The 25,675-nt window shown below is 38.8% G+C and overlaps 1 protein-coding gene across 2 annotated transcripts in view; it reads left to right on the forward strand.

Annotated features, from left to right (window-relative positions):
• DCC (DCC netrin 1 receptor) overlaps window positions 1-25,675 on the forward strand; it is a 1,071,808-nt gene that overhangs the window by 1,032,477 nt on the left and 13,656 nt on the right. For both annotated transcript variants that reach the window (XM_036244835.1, XM_036244836.1), the window contains 2 exons: window positions 2,946-3,107; window positions 10,597-10,809. In XM_036244835.1, coding sequence (XP_036100728.1) covers window positions 2,946-3,107; window positions 10,597-10,809 — 375 coding nt within the window. The remainder of the gene's footprint in view (window positions 1-2,945; window positions 3,108-10,596; window positions 10,810-25,675) is intronic.

The raw sequence follows: 25,675 nt of genomic DNA on the forward strand, positions 1-25,675 counted from the left end.
GACCATTGAACTGAGGTCTCCAGTTCCCACCACAAGTGCCTCTCCACAGGTCTGCCAGCATGGCCACAAAATATGACTCCTGATTTTTCCCAGAGTGAGAAATGTGTGTGTGTGTGTGTGTGTGTGTGAGAGAGAGAGAGAGAGAGAGAGAGAGAGAGAGAGAGAGAGAGAAATCAGAAGTCTTTTCACCCTAATTTTGGGGAGTAACATTCCACCATGTCTGCTGCATTCCATTGGTCAGCTGGTCAACCCAGCTGAAATGTGGCAGGGAACTCCACAAAGATGTGAATGCCACGAGGTGGGAATCAGTGGGAGGCATCTAGACATTGGCTCTAACACTTGTCACTACCAGTAGCAGAACTGGATAATGAATATAGGCAGTTAGACCTCAGTGTTGGGCTCTTGCCACTATATTGAGAATAGCTACAGAACACATATTTGTAAATGTTCTTTTCCTAAAGGGGACGTTGATGGCCTCTGTGGATATCTGTGGGTACCGTTCAGTGGTATTTGCTTGTCAAAGGACACCTGAAAATGTGAAGTTGGTAAGAATACTTACGAAAGGCAATAGACACTAAATTTCCAAATCGTCCAGATTATATTCTATACCAGGCATTGCAGAGAAAAGGTGGTAAGAAGAGGTGGAATGGGAAATCATTTCACTTAAAATCTTCTCACTTCAAAATATTATCTTTAGTATTATATGTGTTGACCTCTCCTCCTCAAAAACTCTCTGAATTCTGTCAAGTATCATTTTGAGAAATATCTACAGAGGGCTCAATTTCTGAAAATTGTAGCTTTAAAAGTAATCTCCACTTTAAATTTCCTATAGGTCGCATGTAGTGCTATGTTGAAGGATGTCATAAAAGGTTTCAAACACCAGTGCACCCTGTTCGGGGAGCTAAGAAATTTGACAAAGGAATTTCTACTTGAAAAATCTTTGTGCATCAAAGATTTGTGAGATATAAATTCAATTGTCAGTAAGCTGTATTAGAATATATATATATATATATATATATATATATATATATATATATGGTCATATTTGGCCACAGAGGAGAGATTTATTGAAAATGCTTGATGAGCCTGCCTGGTGTGGCTCAGTGGTTGAGTGTCGACCCATGCACCAAGAGGTTGCCAGTTCAATTCCCAGTCAGGGCCCATGCCTGGGTTGCAGGCTCAATCTCCAGTAGGGGGCATTCTCTCATTGATGTTTCTATTTCTCTTCTGCCCCTTCCTCTCTCGAATAAAAACAAAAAAGAAAAATCAATAAAAACATTTTTTAAAAAGAGAAAATGCTTGATGATGTCGCTCTGAGATGTTTTACATAAACATAGCAATGCAGTACACAGCAAATGCTTTGAATTGTAGTGTGAGTGTGTGTGTTTCTGGCTCTCAAAACTGACATGTGTGGGGAAAATACCAAAAGACTTCAATACAGTGCTGTATCCAACTTTAGAGTGATTATTTTTGCAACAACTGTATTACAAGGAAGTGTAGATCACTGTGCCTCATTAGAAATCAATCATGGATCAAACTACTTCAAAACCAAAGATTTAGAATACTGACAATGTCATGTCAGGAAATAAAACAATGAGAATTATTGAGATGCAGAAACACAACAGATTATTGTTATTATTTAACTGACTTTATTATTTGCAAACATTTTGTACCCAGATCAACAGCCAAAATGCAAAACGCTCCCAAAGTAAAATTTCTTTCCTCAGTAATGAAGAACTTGAAAATGGAATATGAATTTGAGTTTCTTGGGTTCTCTCAGTTAACTAACTGAGAAATTTTGTGGTTTGCCAAATTATTTTACATTTCTCCATTCAAATGTATTCAGCTCTGACCAGATAATATTTATGAAATTCTGTCCATTGGTCATGCATATGTGTAGATACGTTCTTTGGAAAAAATTTTTTAAATCTACATGTTGTTTTCAATTTACAATAATGTAATATAATGTGTATCTATAGTTGTGAAGTTCCTTAGGTAAGAGGAATGTGATTTTTTTAAAAAAGTTTTTCCTTTGGTAATTGTGCGTATCTGTGCATGTTAAAAACTCTAGTAACTAGAACTGAGTGTAATTAATTTAAAATCATGTATATAACAGAAATCACTTCATTAGTTTCATAGATAGGAGTATATTGTTAAAATTATTCCAGTAACTGGCTTGAATTTTATCTTTTTGTCAATAAGAGGTAGGGAACACTAAACATTTTGTAAGATGATATAAGAAGATTAAAATTAGAGTAAATATTTCATAATATGATATAACTGAATAGGTAGTGAATAATGAAATTGAACAATGGTCATTAAAACTAGAAAATCTTGTGTAAGATATCCATCTGTGAGGTTAAGCCACTATAAGTAAGAAGTGTGTGGTATTCCTGGAAAACATTGTTCTGTTTAAATTAATATGACACTAAGCTGCACTGTGTTGGTTCTCTGAAAGTATTTCTATTTAAATGTAAATCCTAAGTATAATTATTAAGAATATATCTTTATTTTTTCTCTCCAAAACAAATTCTATCAAAAACAAATTCTTTCACAGAATTAACCGAAAATTCTCAGTTCCTCGTCCCACGCTATACAATATATTCAGTTTCGATTCTGAACAACCCAACATTGTTAATGCCATTGTTCTCACTCAAGGGAGAGAAGGAGAGAAACGCTGGGGGTGGCTTTCTGGTGGCTTTGATTAATCATTCCTTTGTTTGAAACCACGGGAAGCTTTAAACCTCGGGCAATGCTTCTCAGTCAGAGCCAGGAAGGGAGTTGTCTTTTCTAGAATTATTAGTAAAGGACTTTGAGGAAAGAGGTTGAGAGCCCACATGACACTGTGAAGAGCATGCACGGATTTCAAGATGTGAAAATGTAGCCACTTCAGCTGCTTGTTGCGCGAATGCATGGGACTGAAAAGTGATATCTTTGTGTTGCAGCTGTCGTGAGCGCCATTCCGGTGCCAACCCTAGAAAGTGCCCAGTACCCAGGGATCCTGCCGTCGCCCACGTGTGGATACCCCCACCCACAGTTCACTCTCCGGCCCGTGCCCTTCCCGACGCTGTCCGTGGAGCGAGGCTTCGGAGCAGGAAAAAGTCAGTGCGATGTTTTTCTGTCGTCGTCCTTTCTCGTTTTTCAATAGGAACAAGTGAATAATACCGTGGGTTCTTGTGAAGTGTGTAGCATTTTGATGTTCTCATCCCTTGGAAAGATTGACTTACCCATGACCTGGGTATGAGGATTTTCTTTTCCAGCGTTGTCAGGCTCTTGGATCCTGGTTTATGCTTTTGGACTATTTCTCTAGTGTCTCTTTCCACAGTACTCTTAACTGCAAATACAAGGGGTGGTGGGAATCAGAGGATCAGTGGTTCAGTAAACTGATGATTTATTTGACAGCTGCTTGGAATTTCATTTTGCACAATGCCCCCATGGTCCATCCATGTTGTGACAAAGGTCAGGGTGTCTTTCTTTCTCATGGCTGAATACAGTTCCATCGTACATACAGTACCACGTCGTCTTTATCCGTTCATCCGCTGATGGACACCTAGGTTGACTTTACATCGTGGCAGTTATGAACATGGGAGTACAGATATCTCTGTAAGCTAGAGATTGTTTCCTTTGGATATAGCATAAGTGGGATTTCTGGGTCATCTGGTAGTTCTGTTTTTAAATTTTTAGGAACCTCCATACTGTTTTCCATAGTATCTGTACCAGTTTACATCCCCCCAACAGTGCATCGTGACCAGTACTTGTCCTCTCTTATCTTTTTGGAGAGCCATTCGAAAGGGTGTGCGGTGAGAGCTCATGTTGGCTTTGATTTGCATTTCCCAGAGGATTCGTGATGGAAAGCACCTTGTCATAGATCTATTGCCCATTTGTATGTCTTTTTTTGGAAAAATGTCCATTTACTCTCTTTGCCTATTTTTAAATCTCATTGAATAGAATATTTTTGTTTTTGAGTTTTATGAGTTTTTTTATGTATTTTGATTATTCACCCATTATGAGTTGTTTTTTTTTGTGTATTGTGCAAGATAGGGGTCAGATTTTATATTTTTTTATGTAACAATTTAGTTTTCTCAGCACCATTTATTAAAGAGACTATCTTTTTTCTATCGTACAAGGTGGAGGCAAACATAAGTTTACAGCTGAGAACACGCAAAATAGAGAGTTTATTTTTGTATTATTATTTATGAACTATTGTATTATTTTTCAATATGAATAATTCTAAACCTTCTTTTGTCTTACCTTGTATATTCTTGGCTCCTTTGTCATGAATTAATTGATGACATATGCATGAGCTTATTTCTTTTATTTATTTATTTTTTTGCATTTATCTTCAGATAGAGCGGGAGGGAGAAAGGGAGAAAGAGAGAGAGAGAAACATCGATGTGAGAGAGACACATCATCTGGTTGCCACCAACATGACCCCCACCGGGGTCAGGGACAAACTGCAACTGAGGCACATGCCCTTAGCGGGAACCAAACCCGGGACTCTCGGGTCCGCAGACCAACGCTCTAATTGCTGAGCCAAACTGGCCAGGGCTGCATGGTCTTATTTCTGAACTCCCTATTCTATACCTTGATCTATATTTTATGACAATACCAATACTGATTTGGTCATTACAGCTTTGTAATATAGTTTGAATTCAAGAAGTGTGATGTGTCCAGTTTTGTTCTTTCTTAAGATTGGTTTGACTGTTTGGCGTCTTTTGTCGTTCTATATAGGTTTTAAGAATTCTTTATTATTTTTGTGAAAAATACCTTTGAATCTATAGATTACTTTTTGTAATATGGACATTTTAACAATATTAATTCTTTTAATTGATTAGTGCAGAATATCTTTCTATTTATTTGTTCGTGAGTTCTTCAGTTTCTTCTAGCAATGTCCTGTAGTTTTCAGTACGTAGATATTTCCCTTTTTAATTAAATTTGTTCCTAAATATTCTATTCATTTTGATGCTACTGTAAATTAGATTATATTCTTAATTTTTTCTGAGAGTTTGTGTGGTTGTACAGAAATGCAACTAATTTATGCTATTGATTTTGTATCCAGACAGTAGTATTTTCTTTGTTTGAAGAAAGGTGGGAATGGAGAGACACTTAAGCTATTATATATGCCATGATAATTTTTCCTGTGCCATTTTACTTTTTTTCCCTGCAAGCAAAAGATTTTTAAATCAACTTTATGGCTTTCTTCTCGTAGTTAAGAACAGGTGACTCAGCAGCTTGTGTGAGATAGGATGTTCTGTAATAGAGAAGATGGTAACGGCAATAAAATGTATTTGTGGGGTAAGCTATATTTTCTCCAACCCACCAGGAACAACTCTAAGAAACCATACATTGTCTATATGCAGCAAGGTTAGAATTAGAAGACATCAAAAATCTGCCAAGAGAGAATTGGGTTTATTTTCCTTTTTCTCACTGGCCATCATATCTACAGAATAGAGTTGTGTGCGAAAACTCACGAGAAAATAGTCCCTCAAACCTTATTGGAGGGAATTAAATGAGAAAAATGTGCAAGTCTCACAAGCACAAATTTCCAAATCCCAGGACAAATTTCAATCAAAGAATTCAGAGCCACAGTCCCCTTCTTCAACTGAAATGAACTCTCCCCAGCAGAAAAGAGGTTTATGGATTTAGTTTTGTTTTCTCTTTGGATTATTTCTACTACCGTCTTTTTATTTCATCTATGTGCTCTCTAACTTTAAGAAGGATGTGTAGGCAGAATGTGTAGAATGACCTTTATCAGTTCACTCCAGGAAGACTGATACACGCCAAAGTTCACTACTTTTTTAAAACTGTAAATTAACTGTTTTATTCATAGTGTGTTTCTGTAATTTCTTTTCCTTTTTGAAAGGCGTAGTCTCCTTCAGAAAATCCAGTAAGCCATTTTCTTCTCTCTTGATTTGGCACAGCATGCAAAACAGTCTCCTTGAGTCACAGAGGGAAATGATTCCAAAAGTTAAAGTTCAACGAAAAAGAAAACAATAAATGAACTAGTGAAAAATCGCTTTTGTCTGTGATCATGGACAGATCTAAAATGGGTTTATGTCTGTGGTGAGTGTCTCGGATTCCCTGTGATGTGGGACGTGGACAGTGTGGGAGGCTGTGCATAGGGTACTTTTGCTGTGAGCCTAAAACTGCTCTAAAAAAAAGATGTATTAAGAAAGAAGAAAAAGAGAAATGAATAATTAAATAAATAAATAAAAGAAAAAATTTTTTCTCTCTGTAGATTTTGTTTTGTTAATTTGTTTAAAAGTGGGGATTATTAAATAAAGGTAGTTATAGAACTATTACATAATATATAATATAAATATAAAATATCATATAACAATTATATAAAGTGATAAAAATATAAGATTCTTAACATAGTGCTTAGCTCAGTAAATTTTGAACCTCATCTAAAATGAAAAGGCAGAGACATTCTACTCCTAGATTTCATAGATTTTAAAAATATATATTAGGGTAATCTTAAGGATTTCTTGAGCAGAGCCATGTGCAATGCAAAAGGGATGGGAACTAATACGTGTTTCCCAGTGACTGCTTAGATAAAAAAAAACTTAGTGCCCTCTTTTCTAGGGAGCTAAATATTCTCTAAATCACTGTCAGAAACAGTTAACTTCCAGCCATTCAGTATTGGTTTCTAAATGCCTTGGAGAAACTAAATAACCCTGCTTTCTCTCAAGCAGAAAGCACTTCATGACTCTGGCTAGAGATGTCTTATTAGTCACCTTGAGAAACAGTGAAAGGCACACATAAGAAAAGAAAAATCTGTGCAAGTGCAGAGACTCTTCTTCCTCCAAAGGTGTCTCAAATAGCTCTGAGCTTTACAAGAGATAAATCACTAAAACTCAGTCCCCAACGCGATGATGCTTTCTGAAGTCACAAATACAGTGAATGTCTCTCCTACCATACGCAAAGAAAGATATAGTGTATTTGCATTACACACATGTGGTGATATAACGATAGAGAGTTTTACAGTTTTGATGGACAGATTTTCCTTTTCCTACCAATGGACTGTAGCTGTGATCTCAGCCTCCCCAGGCACGTGAATGTACTTGGGAATAAGAAGCAGTGCTCTCTTTTGAAAACTTCAACCAATAGAATGTCTTGAGGCCAAGTCACCATAACGTTGGTACCCGCACTTCCTCTTCTTTGAAACAGGTAGTGAAAGTTAGATGGTTTCACTGTTCCTTTCAGGTGCAGCGTTGTCTTAGCTAGTGAGGAGGCTGGTCAACTTTTTTTCACGTTATTTTTCTGCTCCAGCTCTACCCCACATTGGAGAGAAACTAACAATGGGACTTGACCTAGATAAAATCGGGACTGCAGTGGAGGTCATGGATTTTTCTCTAGGATCTTATCAAAAATCCAGGCTGTGAGGCACTGGGGTTACTCAGAAATGTTGCATGATGCGATCCGAGACTGATGTGTGAAGCGTGTCCCTAAAAGTGTCCATGTCCCGAAGTGTCTTTGCTTAGAGTTATAAGTGCGCTTTGTTTCTTTCAAATGTTGCGATTTTAGACACAAGAAATATCTTCATTTTCATTCTTGCAATATTTTTACCAGGTATTTTGTTGCATTTATTTATGTGTTGACATAAATTTTTATAAAGCGCCCCGAGATTTGACTCTGCTATGTAATTGTGTGTTATTTGTACGATGAGTTTCTGCTGTTTCATCAAACAAGTGCCTTGCTGGGACATGTTTGATTCTCGTCACTCTCTGAATCACAGTCGGGCTGCACTGTGTGGATGGAGGGAGGTTTTCTCCGCTGTCAGGCTCTCAGCACAGCTCAATGTGCTGTCACGGGCCAGGCCGTCTCGTTCACACGGCTGTCGCGAAGCCGGTGCCTCCACTCGCAGCGCGAGACCTTCTCTCCAGAGGAGCAGAGGATACAGTGTTTGTTCAAGACGCATCCCTGCCGTAAATGTCAGCCAGGTCTGAATAGCATTTATTTCGTTCCCTATTAAGTATAAAATTTGTGAATTGTCTGTGGAAACCTGTACCTTGTCCACTGTGTTAGGTATTAAGCAAAAGTGTCATTTGGGACGAAACAAAAACAGTCCCTATGAGTCACTGATGCATTTAGTCAGGAGGATGGCCCTCCCGTTGTCCACCTAGCAGATTCGATTAGGCACTTTCCTTTTCACTGTGTGGTGCTAAGGATTGATTTTACTGAAGAGCTGGCCCCTCGCCACCAAGCACCATCTCTCCCCTCCAAGTCGAGAACTACATCATTTCCCATGGGAGCCAGGTGGCCAGGTGAAAACCTGGGGGGGGGGGGGGCTGGGTGTAAGAGAATTTTATTTATAGAGATGCTGAGGAGCAATGACATTAAAGAGAATGAGCACGGGAGCAGCCCCCCCCCCAATTCAGGGCTAGCATCAGAATTCATGTGAAGCTTGAAGTTTTTAACTGAATTTCAGAAGACTAAAATCATGCATGTAAACTTTATTAATGCTATGATCACAATAATATTTTAACATAGATCTCTTTCATTTCAAAAATGTAGGAGAAACGAGAAAATGATGATGGGAGAAATAAGGAAAAGAAAAACTCATGAAATATGATTTCTTTAATGGCTAAAGCAATTTTTAAAATATGATGTGAATTAATTGCAATCCATCTTCTATAGAGGGAATTACTTAAGGCATATTTCTAAGGAAAACTGCAAAATGTCTTTCCCAAGAGAAGTATTTTTAATATGCTGATATGGACCCTTTAATAAAAACCAGCCCAGTGGTAATGAAGAGGGGGACCTATATGTATAGGTTCCTGTAGCTGCTTCTCTCTGACCTAGAGTAGAGAGATATATATATTTTTTTATTTGGGCAATTGACCATTAGTAATTTTCTCCTTTAGACTGAATATGAGTTCATACTAAAACCCTCATAATTGTCTCTGTCTCTGAAACTATATGTTCAACCACTAGTTATATAATCTTGAATGAACACAAGCACACAGGTTCCTCTGCCCTTTACTCTCTAACAAGCATGTAGACTTTAGCTCCTTATAATACCTGCCTAAAGACCACATCCCCTTGCTCTTATCTGAGAAACAACATCAGCAGGAATGTGCCTTGATGTTTTCCTTGCAGCTCTTGCAATCATATGTGTGGCCCTCTCCATCTTCCCAGGACTTCCTGGCTTAGCGATAAGGTACTTCTGTTCCAGCTCTCCTGGCTCCCGGAGTTCTATCCACTTTGCTCTCTTAGCTGCATTGCTCTTGTTTGAAGAACTGTTTTTTCAAATCTTTGCCTGTTTTCTGGTTCTGGTTGCTATGTTGCTACATCCTGTCCTCAGCCAACCCTTTATCTCCTCATCTCCATCTTTGAGTGGGATTAAGCCTGAAGGCTTCTACATGACCCAGAGGACCCCTAACCCTTTCTGAATAGAGAAAAATGAGTTTTAACATCATATACCGTCTGAAGGCACACTTTACTGTTGCATATCTTTAATAGTGTGTTTTGTTCTTTCGTATCTTTAATCTCTACTCCCTTTAGCATGATCAGATTTTTGTTTGATCTCTTTTGCCCTTTGTTGACCTCATTGAGTCTCCCAGAGAGCTGCTTCAAATTATCTCACAAACTCATTATCGTGAAATAGTTCCTGGCTAAAAATATCTTTCAGAAGTGAGATCTTATCTTCTATTACTCCTTTTTTTTTTCAACTTATCCAATAGAACTTTCTTAAGAAATAAATCATCAGGGATACTCTTATTTTATCAACACTTCTATTTACTATTTCCATGTGCAGTTTAACTTGGACCTACTGACTTTGAATATGAATGAATAAGGTCAAGTCACAGTGCCCTTGGCATCGGAAACCGCCTTGCCAGGATTTAAGTCCCCTCAGCTGTGTTCTCTGGAGAAAAGTTGTGTTTCCTTATACAAAATTGCCCACATACCAAAAGCTGTCGCAAATGAGTATGCGAAACCACTATAGTAATCTAACTACAAATTACAAGGTTTGCTACAAAAGAGAAAAAAAAATTATAATTCTGCATCCAGGTAGCTTATTCGCACAGAGTAATCTCTCATGTAACTTTTTGGTTGGATGGACTTTTATTTTGATATGGAAGATAATGATAGGGGTGTTATCTGTATCATTTTATTAGCGATGCCTTTAACACCTGGGAACTCTGATTTGTTTGATAGTTGGCATGGCATGTTTAAATCACGGCAAAATTGGCATATTGGCTGGTGGATAATAATGCAGCTGTAGCCGGGTTTGGTACATTGAATTTCACTGACATTGCCACTTATGAAGGGAAAAATAACTCTTTTTTCTCGCTTCATCATTTATGATTACAGGGTCCAGACAGTTCAGGCAATAGAGTGCATGCTGTATATATTTTACTACTATTCCTGAAAAAAAGATGCCTGTTTCGCTGGATCTATTTGTATTGTTTAAAGAGGCAGTGCTATCATATCCCAAAAACATATGAAGAAGAATGAGGATGCTCATAACTTGAAGAAGAGATTGGCCGGGTCCTAGCACAGCCTTCTGAACTGATCCAGGGCCCCAGGGTGACACGGGGGGTGCAGGCGTTGTCCTGGAATAATGAGTGGATGTTCTTGTCTCCATTGCAGCGGTGAATGAAGGCCCAGCCACCCACCAGCCACCCATGTTGCCCCCAGCGCAGCCTGAACATCCCATCAGTGAGGAGGCACCAAGCAGAACCATCCCCACGGCCTGTGTGCGACCAACTCACCCGCTCCGCAGCTTTGCTAACCCCTTGCTACCTCCACCAATGAGTGCAATAGAACCGAAAGTCCCTTACACCCCGCTCCTGTCTCAGCCAGGTAAAGTGCCTGTTTGTTCACACTGAAAAGGGTTATTGTTGGTGCCTCTACTTCAGCGCTTGAGGGCTCCTGAGATGGCCGGCTGCAACATACGTGTTCGACAACGATTACATGCTCATGCCTGGTGCTGATGGTTGTAGTGCAGCTCTTACGTATCTGCTGAAAAGCAACTGGCTTGTTGTCGGTGCCCGGCAGCTCTTTGGAGAAGTGTTCATTAACCCTGCATGCCAGTCGAGCACTTTACTACAGGCTGTAGATCTGCCCTCCAGAGAATGTTGGGAAAGTTCTTGATCTGCAGTCAGCTACACAGGTCCAGTGATTTAAGGCTAGACTCCAAAACCACAGTTAGTGCTACAAAAGCCTGCAAACCACCTTTTAGGGAAAAGCACATACTCAGATAATTCTGCTCTGCACCTTTGAGCAGTCCCCTTCGGGGGTTATTTCAGAGTTCCGGGGCTAGAAAGAAGTGTCAGAACCAGTGTGGGATCCAAATTCCTCATTGCAGAGAAAAAGAAACTGAAACTGCAGTAGATAGGAAGTAACATCTCTACGAGTCTTTCTAAGAGCATCAAACGGCAGAGGTGAGAACCAGGAACCCTGGTTTCCAGCGAGGCGTCGTGTCATTATCTCGGCTGGCGTCCAGTGGGCTGAACCAGGACTCCTTCTTGTTTCTGGCAGGGATTTGGGGGAAGAAGAGAAGAAGAAGGAAAAAAGAGGAGTGAGGAGGAGGGGGAAGAGCTGGAGGGTTGGGAACAGACAGAGAGGATGAAAGATAAGTCAGTAGATAGATAAGTAGACACCTGAAGAACTATGTAGTACTTAAAATTACTTGGAATATTATAATAATTTTTAAAAACCTCAATATATGAGACATAAAATAGTAAAAGTTCAGTGGTTCCAAGTAAATAGAGGTGGCCCTTTAACAGATACAGGCAGCTGGACTAGCCAACCTGTCATTGCGCAAAGGCATTCGAATAAGCTTCTGTTACTCAGATTCATACCCAAGGCAGTTTTAGCCACTGTTTTGGTACATAAACCTCATGATGACTGCAAGTGCTAGGACAAATAAGATCGCACTGATGAATGTCTCCTTTATAGTGATGTTAAGAATGTATGTAGTCCCTGGCGTCATGTTGGCTTGAGTACATTACTTCTGGTGTTGTCACCATTCATGGGACGTGGAGTGTATGGATGCTCAGCTGCAGGAGAGGTGGGGTGGGGGACAGGGGAGAAGCGGGTTCCACTGCTTGAGAAGCACACTGCACATCTGGCCTGCGATTCAGGCTGGGTGGCAGGTTCATTGCAACTACTAATGATAACTAACCGTATTGACCGTGAGCTATGTGACTGGCATGCTTCTGAAGACTTGTAACATTGCACTGGATCCTCAAAACAACTTTATGAGGCAGCTACTTTCTTAACCGCACTTCACAGATGCGGAAACCGACACAGAGAATTTAAGGAGCATATTTAAGTCTGCATAGCTCGTGAGTGATGATGTACCCCTTCCCACTCTTTGCAGAAGGCATGGGTTCTGAAATTTCAGGAACTCGCTTGTACCTCTTAGTTTGTATCCATTTAATGACAAAAACAAAGCAAAACAAAACAAACACAAAGAGAATTTTAAAAAAATCTATCCGATTAAATTATTGCAAAACTAATAAAAAGAAAAAAATTAGAAACATCTGAAGTAATTCTGAGTTGAGGAATACCATTTCCTCACAAGCCTTTTTTTAAAAGTATAGCCTTATGCAATATTACATTAGTTACATTAGTTACAGGTGTAAAATATAGTGAATGATTTTTTTTTTATTTTTATTTATTTTTTATTTTTTATTTTTTTTATTCTCACCCAAGTTTTTATACCTTATATTGTGATTATCCCACTAATTCTAGTCATCATCTATCACCATGCAAACCCATCACACTATTATTGACTATTTTTTGCTTCTTCACTCACATTGTAATGAGGAAACATAAGAAATTTAACTATCCTATGCTGATGAACACTAATTTTATAACATCAAAAACTAAAATGCTACAGAACTTTGTAATACTAACTATTCTCTTTCTTGCAAGTTAAGTGGAGTTTGTTTGTTAAACATGTTTGTTTGTTTGTTTGTTTAGTAACTATGTTATACAGAGGGAAAAAAAGCTAAAAGATTCTCTAAAGTCCATTTTGAATGAAAATTTTACTGTGATGATAAAATTTGAAATACAGGGTTTGGAAATAAACTCATGCTCCAGAGAGCTATGATAACAAAATGACCAGAGGAACTCTAGTTTTAGAAAGAACACCTGACAATAGACAGAGCAAAGCAATGCCACTGTTATTTACTAGCTATTGTTTTCTTCTGGTTATAAGAATACGAAAGCTGCCTTCAACAAAATTTGACACAGTGTAGCATAAATGGTGTATTATGTCTTTAAAAGCTTTGAAATAGAGTTTGTTCTTCTATCTCTACATCTGTTCTCTCAAATAACCAGCATATAAAAAGAAATATTTTCTGATCTAATGTCCTGTGGGCAAGGTCTCATTTTCTTTTATTCTCATTGTACATTTATGAGCTCTTTTTTGTGAGACTATGGTTCTTGTTTTTATTTGAACTATTTCTTAAAAGCTTGATCTTCTCTCATATTTTCCAATATCAGTGGCTTGAGTTTGGGACTTGATTTTATATTTTTCATAGTTTCCCTTTAAGTGTCCCCTCCCCCACGGACCTTGAGGCACACCCTGCCATCACTTTGGAATTGTTAAATGCTTTTTCCTTTCATGTTTCTCCTTCATTGTCTCCCTGTGATTCCAGTTCATTTTATAATGTCTTACCTCATGATTTTCAAATAAGTTTTCCCTGCGTTGCGCCTGACACATGGTAAATAGTATGCTTTTAAGAAAGGGCTGATGTTTACTTATTCTAATAGAAAAAGAAAATTAGCAGACTGACAAATGTATTAGCTGTGACATTAACTACATGCTTCTCAGCCTAAAAAAAATGAAATACTTAGAGCTTTCAACCACTTTTAATTCTAAGAAAATCATTGCTTTAGTCAAGCTGATTGATGAAGTTAAGTCATTCTCTTGTCGGCTTAAAAAAAATATATCTCAAATCATTTTTCTCTAGATTTCGCAATAAAGGACTGCGTAATTACTAATGAATTTATCTTTACTCACCACCAATAATTTTTTTACAGTATGGTAATGTGAGGCATTGCTACAGTTTTTTAAAGATTTTGCCAAAAGAAAAGCTTTGAAACTGTTTTGAAACTCTGCGAGTTAGGATCAATGAAGATGCCCCTTCCCTTCACATTCCCGTGTGTGGTTTTTCATGGGTGTCATTGACCTGCTTGCCTTCCAATAAGACATCCAGCTATGTTTGCAGCAGTTCTGTACGAGGGACAGGGCAAGACATTATTCAGTACCATCTCCACGGAGTAACAGAGAACTTTGCGGTGTTTCTATAGTATGGGGTCATTAGAAGTCATCCTGTTTTCATAAGGACTGAAATTCTGCCTGTTGCCAATAGAAATTTGTCCCTGAGGGGGTGTTTGTTTGTTTGTTTTTTCTTCCACCTGATGAGTAAGAAACTTAGCTTGTTAGACTCTGGGGATTTTATGGTGTTTCTAACAATTGCATCATCACCTGGTGATGAAGTGGTTCTGCGTCCTGATGCCTCATCGATAGACGTGAATAACTGGGCAGGCTTCACACACTTCGGGGAGGCCTCAGCCACAGCACTTTGCAAATCACAGAGCTGGACGTGGAAGTGGTTTGGCTCAGTCCACCCTCGGGTTAAATAGAAAATGTTTGATGGAGCGTTGGGCTTATGGCACTATAGATCTGACGTACATTCTACAAAAGGCCAAAATAGGGTGGGCTTTTTTTCTTCACTAGTGAAAATTCCTTTTAGCTGTAAAATGATCAGCTGCACTTTAAATGAACCTGGATTAGGAGATCGTTTGTCTTCCGGGGCTGTAATTCTAAAGGGAAAGAGAATGTGACTCTTAAGCAGTATCACCCCGTGGTTTCACAACGCGAGCCCCCGGAGTTCTTGCATCTTTATAAAGCAGCATAAGTGCCACATTGTCCCTCATTCACACACTGCATCTCTGTACATTTTTATTTATAAAAGCAAAAACCTAGGACATTCTCATCTTTTCAGTCTTCCAGGGATCAATACGTCAGTGGACATGACAAGACCCAAACTCACTTCATTGTACTGCGAAATTGAGTTTGATTTTCCCTCTGCAAATTGTGGCAGGTGCTTCCATTTGTCTGGGGACGGAGGACAAGGGTGTGGGTGGAGGTGGCTACAGGGGACAGAAAAGGCACTTGATTTATATGATATGGCTTGTGGGGAAATCATGTGTTCCTGCTGTAACCTGGTCTTTTTGACAGGCCTCATTTCAGTAAATATGCTATCACACAAAACCGCCAATAAATTACTCTAATACATTAATACAATTGCTTTCCCTGAGCCCCTTGTAGGCCACCGTCGGGCGTGTTCATCAAGGACGCCCCGTGAGTGTTCTATTCTGCCGACATCAGTCAGAGGAACAGGTCACGGGAGATCAGACATCCTTTAGCAGGTGAAACAAGAGGGTCAGTTTTCAGGCAGTCAGATCGAATAAATCACTGGCACAGCTGAGTCCGAGAGGTGTGTTGATTTGGCGATATTGGAGCCAATGACACCGATCAATTCTAGAGTGGGAAATTAAGCTACTGCCTTTTTAAATGTCATCTTATGTGTAAGCTCATCGGTGCGGTCTTTGTGTGTGTTTTGTGTTAGTAGCTCCTTGAAATTGGCCTATTTTTTTTCCTGAATATTTTCTAGGAGATGAAATGTGATTTTCTCTGATCTAGTCATCCTAAATTAGCCCTTGGTAAAAATGTAATTAAGTTAAATTTGCCTTGTATGTCATCAATATTTGCGACTCCGGAAGCTACCTGGCATTTTAATAAGTTACTATTTCCTCTAGCATGGCATTCCAGTGTACAAATAGGAAAGAGTCTGCTAATTATCTCAAGGAGGGAAACAGCTTCTAGAGAATTCTTCATCAGGAAGCCATGTGACTGTGCCTCATTTATAGATGATAAGCTGAGGCCGAAAGGTGAAGCATGTTGCCCAAGGTCAGCAACTGAGCTAATGGCTAACATTCAAAGAACTCAAAACAGTATAACATTGAAGGAAAACAAAGGATTTTATTCAGTTTTCTTTGTGATGCGAACACACCTGTTCTTGGATTGACTTTTTTCCCCCTAACAAGAGGGCTTCCTGAGTGATCCTAATTATTAAATATTCCTCAGATAGAATTGTTTTGTAGCAGGTAAATTCACTTGCTTAGTATTTGAGTAAATGTTTTAGTCCTTTGTGTGGGCTAGAAGGAGTAAAGACGTATCCGCTAGAGTTGTGACTAGCTGAGTCCTTTGGAATAGCTCCTGTCTGTCGGAAACTCACCTGACCAACCTGCAGATAGTTTTTACAGGAATGCAAGGGGCCAGGGAATGATCTGTTGCTTTCAGCACCACACTATGGATAGCCAAGGCTTTGGAGTCCAACAATAAAAAATAAAGATGAGCAGGAGGAAGTATAAAGTTAATATAAAAGTGAAGGCACATGAGAATGTTATTGGACTGTGCTTTAGAGAATGTGAGGGTCAATAAGACTGAAGAAATGAATGGCTGGTATTTTTATAAATTGCAAAAAGCTTCTGGAAGGAGAGAGTGTATGGCCATAATTGAATCAATATTTGATTTCTTTTGATCAAATTTTGCCCAACTAAAAAAATAAAAGAAGTCCAGCTGCTGTGGCTCAGTGGTTGAGCATCAACCCATACACCAAAAGGTTACCGGTTCGATTTCTGGTAACATGCCCAGGTTGTGGGCCCAATCCCCAGCGAGGGGTATGTAGAAGGCAGCCAATCGATATTCTCTCTCATCAATGTTTCTATCTCTCTCTCCCTCTTCCTTCTTCTCTCACTAAAATCAATAAAGGAAAAAAATGTTTTTAAATAAATAAATGAAAAGAAAATATCACTCCAGGAATTACTATATTATGTGTATATATAATTGAGGCTAATTATCAACTTCATAGATAATTAAACTCAAAGGTTTAAAGTATTGAGTTGCCATCTAGATCCTAAGAGAAACAATTTTAAAAATCTATTTTCAAAACTCTATTACCATAATTTGAAATGTATTATTCAAGAATGATGTCCTTGGACTGCGCTGGGCAGTGGGTGACCTTGCCAGTGACAGAGCATGGTGAGGGTAAGGGGGAGCAATAGTTTGTTTTCAAAGCAGAAAATACTCCTTTCCCATTTCCCAAGAACCTGCTAAGTCACATGGTCAACTACTGCTGCATGGACTTTGGTATTTATGAAATAGCTTGAGGATCGGTGTCTTTTTAAAAATCAGCTTAGATTAAATTAATAAGGTTAGTGCTTTAATTCTGTCTCTTTCATAGTTTATTGAGGTCATTTCCAAGAGAACTGGTGCCTCCCTGAGACGTAACTGTAATCGCCACTCTAGATGCAGAGACAGATATTCAGAGGAGTTGAGTAGCTTGTGACTGTTCCAGAACCGTGTGCCATTATTCTGGGGACCTTTCTACAAACCCTTACACACGATGGACATGTAAATAGTCGTTAATAGTCGTTGAGTTTGCCAGAATAGAATAATAAAGGTAAGAGCCAAAAATTTATTTCAGGTCTTCAATTTTAAGTTTAGTGATGATTATAAGTGAAACAAGGCAAATTGAGAGTCAGTAAAAAAAAATAGATATTGATGATAAATGCAGATGAGATAAAAATTACTTTCAAATACATGACCATTTGACTATAAAATGCTAAGTGTTCCAAACTATAAATAACACCTATGCTGAAGCAAAATTAAATTGCATGAAATGGAAAAGCAGTATGAAAGCATCATCCCTGGAAACTCTATTTAATAATGTAACTTCATAAAAATACACAGACATGCAGAGACATCCATAGTACCGTGGAGAAGGGTAACATCCTCTTTGTTCATTGCAACAGGCAGTGCCGCTCAGTGGAAATAAAGAGTCTTGAGGATTAATCTCTCCCTTCTGCCACTTAGGGAATTGATTTTACCCCCCTCGATCCTGCTTATTTTCCTCTGTGAAATTAGTCTTTCCTCTTTAAAAGATATGAAACATACTAACCCCTGACCATCTTAATTACTGCAGAAATAGGGTGGAAATTCTCTCTGTGCTTTTCTTTGCTTTGTGAAACAGGATGAGTAAGAGAAAGATTTTTACTTGAAGGAAGATTTTAAGCAGTTGACAGTTCTTTCTAGTGGATCAATTAGTGTCAGGTTCTGGTTGCTTTCTTTGGAAGCAAGGAGAAATTTTGCAAGAAACAAAAAGTGTTCACATAAACTCCATGTTAATGGACTATTGAAAATGTGAGAAGTCTAACACAATGAAAACAAAACAAAACAAAATCTGTGATATTAAAATCAAGTGAGAGTTTAACCATCAGCAAAGTATTTCTAAAGATATAACCTATAACATCTAAAAGAATGTGTAAGAACATTTGAAACTGCCCTTCTCAATGAGTATAATTTTGATCTTACTGGCAGAGACTAATGAAGAACTCAGGTGCCATGTTAATACCTTGTGTATGTTACAGTGTTGACTTTCATCATTGGCTTGCAGGATTGATGTTTTCATTGCCAGAATCCATTTACTAGAATATGAAGGCTCTCTAAAGGGAATGCCCTTATCATTTGTGGTAAAGGAGATTTTAACAAGCTTTTTTTCTTTTGGTGAAAAACAATGATAAGTAAGTCCCATTGATTTCAAAATGAGAGACATATTATGACATAATTGCACATTAGAGGCTTATAAGAATAATGGAACTTGAAATGACTGCTCTTTTCATATCTCTTCCAAATTGCCCTCTTCAGTATTCTTTCACATTTGCTGTTTCTTTACCCAGCTGTTTGTATCCTTCTATTTCTGTGGTCACCTGAGTCATGAGTTTTAATAGAAACAGCATATTTTACACTATAATAATGCATTAGCGTAGTATACCTTTGAAGTCCGAGATTGCTAATTGTAATTTCAGTTGGTGTTGCACTTAAAATCATCGTGATTGTTTGTTTATTTTCTCTTTTGACTACTCTCTGGAGTGGTACCTCAGTCAGGTAATAAAAACAGGCAGCCTGTGCACCCAAATCTAAGGTGATGCTTACTTAGCATAGAGCAGGACGGAAGGCAGGATGGTGTTGCCATGTCACAGGGAGAGTTTCACAATTGTCTGGGCCTCCTCACTGGCAGGAACAACATATGACTGAAAGCACACTCACTCAAGGAACATGATACATCAGATAAGGGGTTAATTTCCAAAATAGAGTGTTCATACTGCTCAACAAAAGGAAGACAAAGAACCCAATTTAAAAATGGGCAGAGGAGCTGAATAGACACCTCTCCAAACAGGACATACACATGGCCAAGAGACATATAAGGAAATGCTCAACATCACTCATCATCAGAGAGATGCAAATTAAAATAAGTGAGGTATCACTTCACACCTGTCAGAATGGCCGCCATCAACAAATCATCAAACAAGTGCTGGCGAGGGTGTGGAGAAAAGGGGACTCTAGTGCACTGCTGGTGGGAATGCAGACTGGTGCAGCCACTATGGAAAACAATATGGTGTTACCTCAAAAAATTAAAAATTGAATTGCCCTTTGACCCAGTGATCCCACTTCTAGGAATATACCCTAAAAAGCCTGAAACACCAATCAGAAAGAATATATGTACCCCCATGTTCATAGCAGCACTATTTACAATAGCTAAGATCTGGAAACAGTCCAAGTGTCCAACAGTAGACAGATTGATAACAAAGCAGTGGTACATATACACAATGGAGTACTATGCAGCTGTAAGAAAGAAAGATCTCTTATCCTTTAAGACGACATGGAGGGACCTGGAAAGTATTATCCTAAGCAAAACAAGCCAAGCAGAGAAAGACAAATATCACATGATCTCACTTATTTGTGGAATATAGTGAACATAACAATCTGAGGAATGGGGTAGACGCAGAGACGTGGAATTAGGGTACAGACTGAAACTCTCAGAAGAGGGGGTGGTGGAGGGAGGGAAGAGATAAACCACAGAACTTATATGCACGTACACGTAACCAATGGACATGAACAACAAAGCCAGGGACGGTGTGGGGGGTTGGGGAGAAGGGTGTCAATGGGGTAAAAAAGGAGAAACAACTGTAACAAAAATAAATGAATAAAAAACAAAAAACACCACTAGGACCCAACTTCCTGGTTATTGGCTGGGTTATCCTTGAGTAAATCATTGAACTTCTTCATGTTTCAATTTCCCACAATTATATCTGGGGAAAGTAAAATTTAGTCTGGAAAGGGTTGGTTTCATTTCCTCAGGAGCCAAAGCATGTGAACATGAATCGTACTGATTAAAAATGTTAGCACTGAATTCAGGAGCTTCTGATTTGATACAATCAGGAATCATATTACCTTATAAGTTAGGCCCAGTGAAGTCTCCAGTGCAGTGAAACCACGTGGAAGGGGGTTGAGAGTAAATGTTAATGGTTCAGTGGCCGGTGAAACAAGCTCTAACTCCCGAGTGTTGTATTTCGCCACCGGTACACGCACCAGACAAAGGGCAGCCAGTGAAATGGGCCTTTGCGTAGAAGACAGAACGCTGAGCAGAGAAGAGCTACTCAGAACTGTCTGGATATTGTTTCCTGAGTCGAGAGTGAGCCATGGCCTCTTCCTGTTGAACAGGTCTTTCTCAAATCATGAATGTATCCAACAGTCAGGAAACCATCTTCCACCTGCAGCTTTAAATGCTACAACTGCATTAAAGAGCATTTCCCTGCCGATTTCTTCATCTGTGTCTCCACCCATTGTTATGCGTGTTTGTTCCTCCAGCCCAATAAGATTCATGTCCAGTAGGTTCACAGGTTTGTGGTAATGAGCCTGCATCATTAACACTGCATCTCCTGGATTGCTTTTCACCGTGAAGCAATTGAATGTGGCCAAAGCCAGTGGAACGTCCTAGATCTCAGCTTTAACTTCCCGTGTAGCTAGTTCCAGAACTAACCTGCAGAAGAAGAGCAGGGCTAGGAAGAGGAAGGAGTGAGGGGCAGGAAGTGAGCTGTTGAGAGTGGGGGATAGAGGTTGTTCCTTATTGAACACATGTAGCACGTTACCGACACCTGTGTCTCCTCATTTACAGATAATAGAGTTTGTTTCATTAGGATTATATTGTGATTCATTTCCAAATATGATTTGAGATACAAATAGCTAAACTCTGCATAAACAGGACCATGTGAAGCAGTGCTTCTCAAATTTTATATGCCTAGGCATCACCTGCAGATTTTATTAGAATTCAGCTGCTGCTTCGGTGGGTGTGGAGGAGAGCCTCAGATTCTGCATTTCTAGGAAGATTCCAGGCCATGTAGTGTGAATCACACTACAGCGAGGGTCTAGAACAGATCATGTGTTCTTCACCCGGGATTCATGGAAGAAGTAGTGGGCTTGGTTAGTCATTTGGAATTAATTTCACATTTGTGTGTGTGTGTGTGTGTGTGTGTGTGTGTGCATTTTTTATAGTGAGGGGTTTCATAGCTTCATTAGAGTCTCAAATTATTCATGATCTGTAACAAGTTAAGGATCACTTACTCCTTTTTGTCATCAGCCTGCAGGTAGGCCCAGCTTGGGGATCGAAACACCAAAATCTTATTTGGTTTTGCTTTTCTTCGGTTCTTTGGTTTTCAAGACCAATTCTAAAAATCTTTTGCAGAGGTAACCTTCCAGAAGCTAAGGCCAAGAGCTAAACACTTTTGCCCTACTCAAATGAAATTCTGCAAAATTAAGTAATTCATCTTCTGTAGAAACACCTGGTACCTCTGTGTATATTTTTTGTTTTATTTTTTAATCCTCGCCTGAGGATATTTTTTTTCCCATTTTTCTTCAGATAGAGCAGGAAGGGGGTAGAGAGAGAGAGAAACATTGATGTGAGAGAGACACATCGATTGGTTACCTCCCTCATGACCGTGACCAGGGCCGGGAACCAAACCCAAAACTCTTCGGTCCACGGGCTGACGCTCCAGTTGCTGAGCTAAACTAGCCAGGGCCCTTTGTGTACATTTTTCAATGCCTGCTGAAGGAATTGGTTAGATCAGTTTTTGGAAATTATTAAAAGAGGTCCCACTTATGAAACTGTCTGTTATTTTTGTGGCCTAAGTGAAGACGGATAGATAAAATCCACAACTCTCTGTGATACATTTTCTCCAGAAGATGAGCTCCTGTGGACAACTAAGATGTGTTGTCATTTGAAAGGGATCATCATAGCCTGTCCTGGGCACCCCATGTTCCAGTGTGTAGTGGCAAGCACTTCACATCTTCACATTTTACCAAATGATGACCCATCATTCAGTGAACATTTCAGGTTTAGCCAGTGTGACAGCAGATTGAATGGCATACAAAATCTTCGAAAAATATATTTCAAAATGTTTCTGGTGGTAGTGTGGGTAAGTGAACCTAAAAACAGTGATAATAGAAATCACAGAGAATGGGAGGTAATTAAAAGAAATGTTTATTTAAGCAGTGAAGAAGTTAAGTTGCATCACCTAGTATCCTAAAAATATTATCATAAAAACATTATCATTTTATTGGTTATAAAATAATTCTAAGGAGTAAATATGTGTTGGAGAAGGCTTAGTTTTGCTGAAGAAGGGATGGGAGACAGGAGAGTTTTTACAGGAAAATAATCTGTTTATCTATTAAATGATTGAGCAGTTAAAGTCTTTCTTTCTCTCTCCCTCATCCTTCCATGTCCTCTTCTGCACTAATTCTTTTACATTAAAAGCTTTTGTTTTGTTTTCTGGATCAGAGCTTCTGCATTTAAATGGAAACAGGTACGATACAGTCGGCCACCAGGATACAACTGTTTGAACTGGAGAACTTCCAGATCAGAGTGAGGAACAGTGATAGAATATTGCAAAGTCCCCCTGAGAGGAGTGTTTAAAAGTGAATTCTCCTAGGTCTCTTGACGTTTTTAATGTTGAAAAATTTTCTGCACAGCCCTGGCCAGTTTTGCTTAGTGGTTAGAGCATCAGCCTGCGGACCAGAGAGTCCCGGGTTCGGTTCCCGCTAAAGGCACATACCTCTGTTGCAGTTTGTCCCCAGCCCTGGTTGGGTCCTGTGGGAGGCAGCCACTCGATGTGTCTCTTTCACATCGATGTTTCTCTCTCTCTCTCTCTCTCTCTCTCTCTCTCTCTCTCTCTCTCTCTCTCTCCCCCCCCCCCCCCTCCTTCCCTCCCTCCCTCCCACTCTATTTGAACAAAAAATGGAAAAATGTCCTCAGGTGAGGATAAAAAAAAAAAAAATTTCACCGTAAGCAACCACTTAGCCACAGGTTTACTGTCTCGTTAATCTTCACAGAAACACCAAATGAAAAGTATTACTTCTCCCAGTTTGCTTATGAGGAACCTTGGGATCAGAGAAGATAAAGTCATTCATTCATTGTCACATTATATTGAAATGACAGGGCAAGGATTTGAACCTAGGACATTCTGAAACCAAAGCCTGCTTTTCTGAACAACTATATTATAATAAATATACATAAAGAAACAATGATTTGTGAATAGTAATGTCACAAATATTAAGCATTCAACCTATTTTTTGGAATCTTCATTACCATGTAATATCTACACTGAAATTATTTTTCAGAGGTATTCTAATGCTCTTCTATAGAACTTATAACCATAACACAATAATCTAGTTATGTATTCACAGGAGGAAAAGAAAAAAATTATTTATTTCTGTATACTCTATGTATTATTTATATTTTCATTGGTTTTTCTTTGGACAAACTTTTTTTAGTTTCCTTTCCAAATATATTTTGATCACACTTTTTTCATACTTGAATTGGCCCAACACATCCAACTGGAAAAAGTTTATTTCTGATTGGTGGACTAGAATAAATATCTGTATAGTGTCAAAAACCCAGAGATACTGTAGCCTGATTTTTAACCCCAGTATGATAGCCTATAAAAAATAGATAGCCTATTTTTTCAGAACTAGCTTCCAATCATTTTATAGATATGAAATATTCAGAAACTTCATGCTGTAGAATATGTTAAATATTGAAGAGTTTATGAAACATTGCATAGAAACATATTTTTCTTATAAATAATTTCCCATAGTTGGACTTGAAGAGCTTCTTCTTGGTCCAGCATGACAGGATTAGTTAGAAATTTTCATTGACATTTAGTACCACTGCTGATAAAGAAAAATAAAATCTCTAGTTAACTAGTATCTTTGGGGAATGGACTATTGTCAGGAAATTGCATTTCTGGATGGCTCAGGGCAAAATAGAAATCATTTTATAATGCATAAATGTTTGTCAGCCGCCAAATCTACGTTATCTATAAACTAAGGACTGGGAGGAGGCCATTTTGCACAGTTCTTAAATCCCACCTTATCTCTGTAAACGGGCCATGTCCATTTATAGGGGCTGAACTCAGAATATAGAAAAATTGAATGACATCTCCAAGGTCACCGTTATTAAAGGGCAGAGACAAGGCACAAGGCTTGTTCTCCATGACTTTAATGTTTATTCTCTCCCCTGATTGCTGACTAATCACAAATGTGTACCAGAAGGAAGGACAGAGTAAGTAAAATCCCAGAGACAAGAAAGGAGATGTTTCCAGAGTCTGTAGATAAAGCGTTCTTCCTAGAGAGGGTGGTTTATGGAGTAATTATGAGATAATAAGCTGGAAGGGGACAGGGTGTGATGAGTGGAAACAGAGCAGTGTTTTGGGGGGACCCAATGGCTCACCAAGATTGAGGTAGAAAAGTGGTTGATGTAGATGGATGGCGGTGAAACTATGGGGAGAGACAGCCACAAGAGTTATCTTTCAAAAGAAGAAACAGGAGGCTGAGCGGATAATTGGAAATTAAGAATGAAGGAGAAGGTGAAGTTCAAGGTGACTCTGTTATTGTATTTGGGAACATGGTTATAAACACACGGAAAGCGAGTTGAGACATTACTCCTGGGAAGGAGTGGGAGAGTGGGAGACAGTGAAGACAGCTGGGCATGTAGGACAGCCAGTGGACATGGAGAGTGGAGATTGTGACATGTTGACAATTCAAAGGGGAAGTCACAGCTGAAGAGTAGGTTGGGTAATCATTCTCAGAGACTTAAGAATTTTGGCATACAATAGACAGAACTAGAGAGTAACTCATAGGGACAGAATTTGATGGAAAATAAGAAATTTGGAAACTGAAATTGAAGGTAAATCTACATTTTTATGGGGGAGTAAAGACCAAGTACTAGAGATAGGAGAACAATGATAGTATAATTATTGAGAGGGCCAAAAAAGAGAGTATTTAAAGGAAAAGGCAGTTTTAACTATGTCCTTGATTCAAAGTTGCCATGGATTATTTTTTCTTCTAATGTTTTATTATAAAAATATCAAAAACTCAAAAAAGTGTACAGTGAACTCCTATATACCCACCACATAGTTTCTATAATTAACATTTTTAATACTTATTTGCCACATATTTATTTATCCATCCACCTACCTTAATGCTTTAATGCATTTAAAATAAAATTCTGGACGTCAGTTAACTTTACGTCTAAACACTTCAGCAAGTATCTAAAGGTGCCATTGCCTTTGGAGTCCACCACTGATTTATTTGTATTGTTTTAAAAGAGAGAAGAAAAACGATAATCATCCTACAAACTCCCCTGCAAGAAGCATGTTGATTTCAGTGATATTACAGGGAATCTTAGAACTGAGGAGAGGTAGTTATAACAAGTCCCATAGAGAGGTCAGCAGGGCAGATGCTCACTAG

Source organism: Molossus molossus, unplaced genomic scaffold, assembly GCF_014108415.1.
Source record: "Molossus molossus isolate mMolMol1 unplaced genomic scaffold, mMolMol1.p scaffold_m16_p_6, whole genome shotgun sequence".
Taxonomy (NCBI): domain Eukaryota; kingdom Metazoa; phylum Chordata; class Mammalia; order Chiroptera; family Molossidae; genus Molossus; species Molossus molossus.